Source organism: Lipotes vexillifer, unplaced genomic scaffold (genome assembly GCF_000442215.2).
Source record: "Lipotes vexillifer unplaced genomic scaffold, Lipotes_vexillifer_v1.1 scaffold395, whole genome shotgun sequence".
Taxonomy (NCBI): Eukaryota; Metazoa; Chordata; class Mammalia; order Artiodactyla; family Lipotidae; genus Lipotes; species Lipotes vexillifer.
The window spans coordinates 7,976,834-7,981,753 of NW_006797390.1; the positions used below are offsets into that span (position 1 = coordinate 7,976,834).

The window sequence follows — 4,920 nt, forward strand, 5'->3', positions numbered from 1 at the left end:
GTGGCTCACGGGCTCAGTAGTTGTGGCTCGCAGGCTTAGTTGCTCCGTAGCATGTGGGATCTTCCCGGACCAGGGCTCGAACCGGTGCCACCAGGGAAGCCCCTAAACTCAATTTTTAATTTACTTCCTCTCCTAAAACCTGCTCTGCCTCCTGTATTTTCAGTCTTATTTGTCTGACTCTCTGTTCTCTCTCACATAACCCTGCCTCCTGCCAGTCCTGCCTTTGGAAAATCTCCCACCCACCTGGTCCCCCCGTGTTCCTGGGCCCACCTTAGGTTTAGTCCTGCCTCACTCTACCCGGGCTCGTGACAGTAACCTCGCTCGACATGTCCCTCTTTCCACTCAGGCTGATGTGCTTTATCTTCCTAGTGTCTTCTGAGAAAATGAAGCTGATCGCTTCACTCTGCTGTCTTAAAGTTCTCGGACTTGCTGCTGTTGTTGTCGTCCTTGTTGTTCTAACCAGATGAAATCTGAACCCCATAGCTCTGTGTATGCTGTCTGGCCCCAGTCTGTCCCTTCAGCTTCACCTCTGTCGTTCTGCACCCAGCCCCCTACCTGATGCTTCAGCTGCAGGGGAGGCTCACTCTCCCTAGGTCTGCACCAAGCCCCAAGGTGGCTCTGCGCGTCTGCACTTGCTTTATTGCTCGACCGCCTCTTCTGTCTCTGATCTCCTGGACACACTCCTGTTCGGGAACATCTCGGATCCCTCCCCCGAAGCGTTTTCAGGCCTCGGTCATGGCCCTTTCCTTGCTGGGTCATAATCATCTGTGTACGTGCAGATCCGTTCATCTTTCAGCACCTAGCACATAGTAGGCCCTCAGTACATGCTGGTTCGGTGCCTCAAGGAATGTCAGAGAGAGTGTTTAAAACAATAGGAAAGGGGCTTCCCTGGTGGCGTAGTGGTTGAGAGTCCGCCTGCCGATGCAGGGGACGCGGGTTCGTGCCCCGGTCTGGGAAGATCTCACATGCCGCGGAGCGGCTGGGCCCGTGAGCCATGGCCGCTGAGCCTGCGCGTCCGGAGCCTGTGCTCCGCAGCGGGAGAGGCCACAACAGTGAGAGGCCCGCGTACCGCCAAAAAAAACAAAAACAAAAACAATAGGAAATATACTTGTAAACAAACAGAGGACTAGCCTGTCTCTCTTTGGCTCAGTCAGCAAGGGAGTGGCACGTGGCCGGTGGGGAAAGCCTCCCTCAGGCAGGGACCAGGGTGCAAGACGAAAATCCTGCCTGATCACGTGTGTACCCCTCCCTCTCCTGGGCCCATGAGTGACGGTGTCGCCCAGTGGGAGAATACACCCGGAGTGCGAGCCCTGGGGTGGGAGCCCAGCTCTGCAGGTCACCCTCTCGGGGCCTTGGACCAGTCACTAACCTTCGTTTTCAGTAAGAGACATTTGATACTTACTTTTACACTTTCCTGATTGTTAATTTTGACACAGGAAGACTTCACATAGAAACTGCCTCTTTTTTGTCATTTCTCTTTCCTTTTTTAGCTTTATTGAGCTAAGACTGGTGAAATTGTAATATGTTCAAGGTATACACCCTGATGGTATAATGTACACAGACATCATGAAGGGATTGGATTCTCCATCCTTTCGGTCCAGTTATTAACACATACGTCATCTCACGATTTCCTTTTTTTCTGTATGAGAACACTTAAGTCCTGCTCTCTTAGCGGATTTCAAGTCTGCAACACAGTGTTATGGAGTCTAGTCATTGTGTTGTACCTTAGACCTCAGACCTTATTCATCTCATAACTGAAAGTTTGTGCCCTTTCACCACCCGCTGCCATTTCTCACACCCCCAGCCCCTGGCAACTACTGTTCTACTCTCTGTGTCTCTGAATTTGATTTGACTTTTTTTTCCCCCAGATTCCACATATAAGTGACACCACGCAGTATGTATCTTTCTCTGTCTGGCTTATTTCACTGAGCACAATGCCCTCCAGTTTCATCCACGTTGTTGCAAACGTCATCTCTTTGTTGGTGAGCAATAATTCTTAACTCAGTGCCAGTAGGGTTGTTTTATTTTACCTGAATCCATCTCTCCTTGCAGCTTCAGAACGAGTTAGAGAAGGGTGAGCGGGACAACTCAGAGCTACAGGAGTTTGCCAACGCCGTCCTGCAGCAGATAGCAGACCGCTGCCCCGACATCCTGGAGCAGGTGGTCAGCGCCCTGGAAGAGTCATCGTGACCGTCTCCGTGGGGAGCGGCCAGCCCAGTACCGTAGCCCCGCTCGATGAGCCCAGGAGCCGAGAAGGGAGAAGCACGAGGAGGGGGCGCTCAGACGGCTCTTGGCAGCAAACACACACTCCAGACTCTGCCCTGTCTCGGTTAGTCCCACGAGTGTGTCTCCAGCACCGTTTCTGCGTCTGTCCTCCTGTCTCCCGCTGTTGTCTCTGCGCTAATTGTCCTGCTGTCCAGGGCGGGTGAGTGGCCGAGCCTCCGTGGAGAGCTGCCATCCAGCCATGAGCAGTGACACCGTGGACGCGGGCGGCTGTGCCCTGACAGAGGGACGCGGGGGAGAGCCCTCCTCCCTTCTGTCCGTGGCGTGAGAACTAAGTCTGGACTCTGCAGAGCTCGGCTCACCGAGAGACGCCTTCCCTGCAGACCAGGGCGCTGCGTGTTCTAATGCCACAACAGGTGCTTTCTCGTAAAAGGGTAAAAAAGGCAAAACACGATCTCAGAAAGAGTATTAAAAAAGAGACGGCGGGGAGCGAGCAGGGACAGGGGGCCGGCCGGCTCTTCTCTTTCCCAGCCGTCCTGGCTACTCTCCACCAGGGCCGTCTGCGCGGGGCCGCGGGCGGGCTGCGCCGGGGCTCCGAGATCCTGGCCTCCGTGCCTCACTGGCGCCTGCGCTTCTCCTAGCCTCCGGGGCGAGTCCCTATTGTTGAGGACCTTGGTGTGTCAGAGCACATCTGTCGCTGAAAGAGAAGCGGGCAGTGTGGTCACCCCCGCAGCTCTGCTTCTGTGGAAGGCGACCGGTCCTCGGGGTCAGGCCGGCTTCTCCCAAACACCTGCCTCGTCAGCAGTCTAGGCCCCAAAGCATGCTTCTGCCTCACCCCACCGCCCGTGCTCCACGCTCAGGCGGCCCAGCCTCCCCACTTCAGCTTTTCCTCCTGAACCAGAGCTTCTGCTTCAGATGAGGGTTTCTCTTCCCACACGCATCCCTTCCCCCTTTCTTTCATTCGGATAATCACTATGAAGTGCCTACTGTGTGCAAGTTGCTGTCAGGCACCCATCCTGGAAGAAAGCCTCTCTGCAGAGAGGGAGGGCAGTCGAGGATTCTGTGAGACCCACCTGGTCAAGTCAGAACAATAAGAGGCACACCCTTTCCCTCCCCCATCTTAATAGAAGGTATCTTTTCCCGAAGAATCTTCCACAAATCAGCATTTCTCGTTATAATGGAATTTATGGGTTGTGGGGGGCAGAGGGCTGAGTCACTTACTCGCCTGCAGGATCCCATCTGGCGACTTGGGATTCGGGGTTTTGTCCCCCTGAGAGAGTGTACTGTTTAATGGGCTGCAACGGTGGATGGTGTTTTCTCTAGACATCCAGGTGCACCTTGTCGAACTCGGCCAGGTCCATGTTGCCAATCAGAAAATTGACCCCGAAGTTGCAAATCCCGCGGAAGGGGTTGACGTCTTCCCCAGGTGTAGATAACGGCAGCCTTAAATATCAGGCACCAAGAAGTAGATCCCTCCACCCAGCTCTGTAGCCCCTTGACCACCTCTCTGGCCAGACACCCACCAGACGCTCACATCCTGGTGAGAGTTGCTGGGCTCGATGGGTCTGTCTTGCGTTTTCTCCTTTCTCCTCCCCAAGTTCTCCGATGCTGCCTGTTAGGTCCTCACAGCCGTCAGTCCTGTATCTTCCCGCCAGCAGCCTGTGACTGTACCACTAACTTATATGGTCACATCTCCAGCTGCCCTGACTCCCTGCCGTAAAACAAGGTCTCCCAGCGAGAAGCTGTCGAGTACTCCTTACCGAAGGTTTAAATGGACTCTGCTCATAAATTTCTTACTGAGATGCTTCCTGATAGCCAGGCTGGCTGGAGAGGGGGTGCAGCGGAGGTTAGACAGCAAGTGGTGGCCGTTTGTGGTCAATTACCTCAATCCCATTTGTTTATGGCACTGCCCATAAATCATGTAGAAAGCCCCCAGTATTTTAGGGCTGGAGTCTGGGAATCTCACGCTGTCCACCACAGAGCGAGAACTGCGGTAGAAAGACACCCTCCCCGGGACCACAGAAAACAGGGAACAGGACCCAGAGGCCACGTGCAGAACCGCGGCGGGCCTGGCCGGCTTCTCCCTAGCTGGTCTCCCGGGTCCTGCTGATTCCACATCACCCGTCAGATTCCACCCCTGCCACCTGCCCTGCTGCCTGCCCTCCTTCCTGTGGCTTCCCCTCCAGGGCCTTATGGGATTCCTCTGGGCAAGTGCTTCTGAGAAGAACAGTTTCTGGGCAGGCGCCATCTGTCTGTCTCTGAACCATAGCAGGACTCTCCTCGGTGCATCTTGGGTGGTCATCCTAGCATCTCAAATGGTTCTAGGGGCTGTTTGGTCCTGGATGAAAGTCGGCTCTGGCTAAAGTTTAGTAGTGCACAAGGACCTGCCTTTATACCACAGGCAAAGTTAACATAGTTTTTAGCATTTAGAGTGTCTTACTAAGTTTAGGTCATTCATTGAGCCAACATTTGCTAAATGCACAATTCCCATCACACGAGATCTGCCGTTCCGTGACCTCTTCTGATATCCATGGTTTCACAAGTTCACGCAGCTGCTACCGAAGATCTGTAACCTTGAAAAGTCACTGCGGGTTACATGTGATGTTCACCAAACTCCTCCATCCCATTGGCAAGTCTCGTTCCCCTTAGCACCTGAAGCTCTGTACCCAGATCAAAGTCATCAGGAAGGGGGAAGCA

The 4,920-nt window shown here is 54.1% G+C and overlaps 1 protein-coding gene across 1 annotated transcript in view; it reads left to right on the forward strand.

Annotated features, from left to right (window-relative positions):
• Positions 1–2,190, forward strand: part of ERC1 (ELKS/RAB6-interacting/CAST family member 1) — a 393,512-nt gene extending 391,322 nt beyond the window's left edge. Inside the window, exon 19 of the mRNA XM_007469475.1 lies at positions 2,053–2,190. Coding sequence (XP_007469537.1) covers positions 2,053–2,190 — 138 coding nt within the window. The remainder of the gene's footprint in view (positions 1–2,052) is intronic.
• Positions 2,191–4,920: the final 2,730 nt, after the last annotated feature.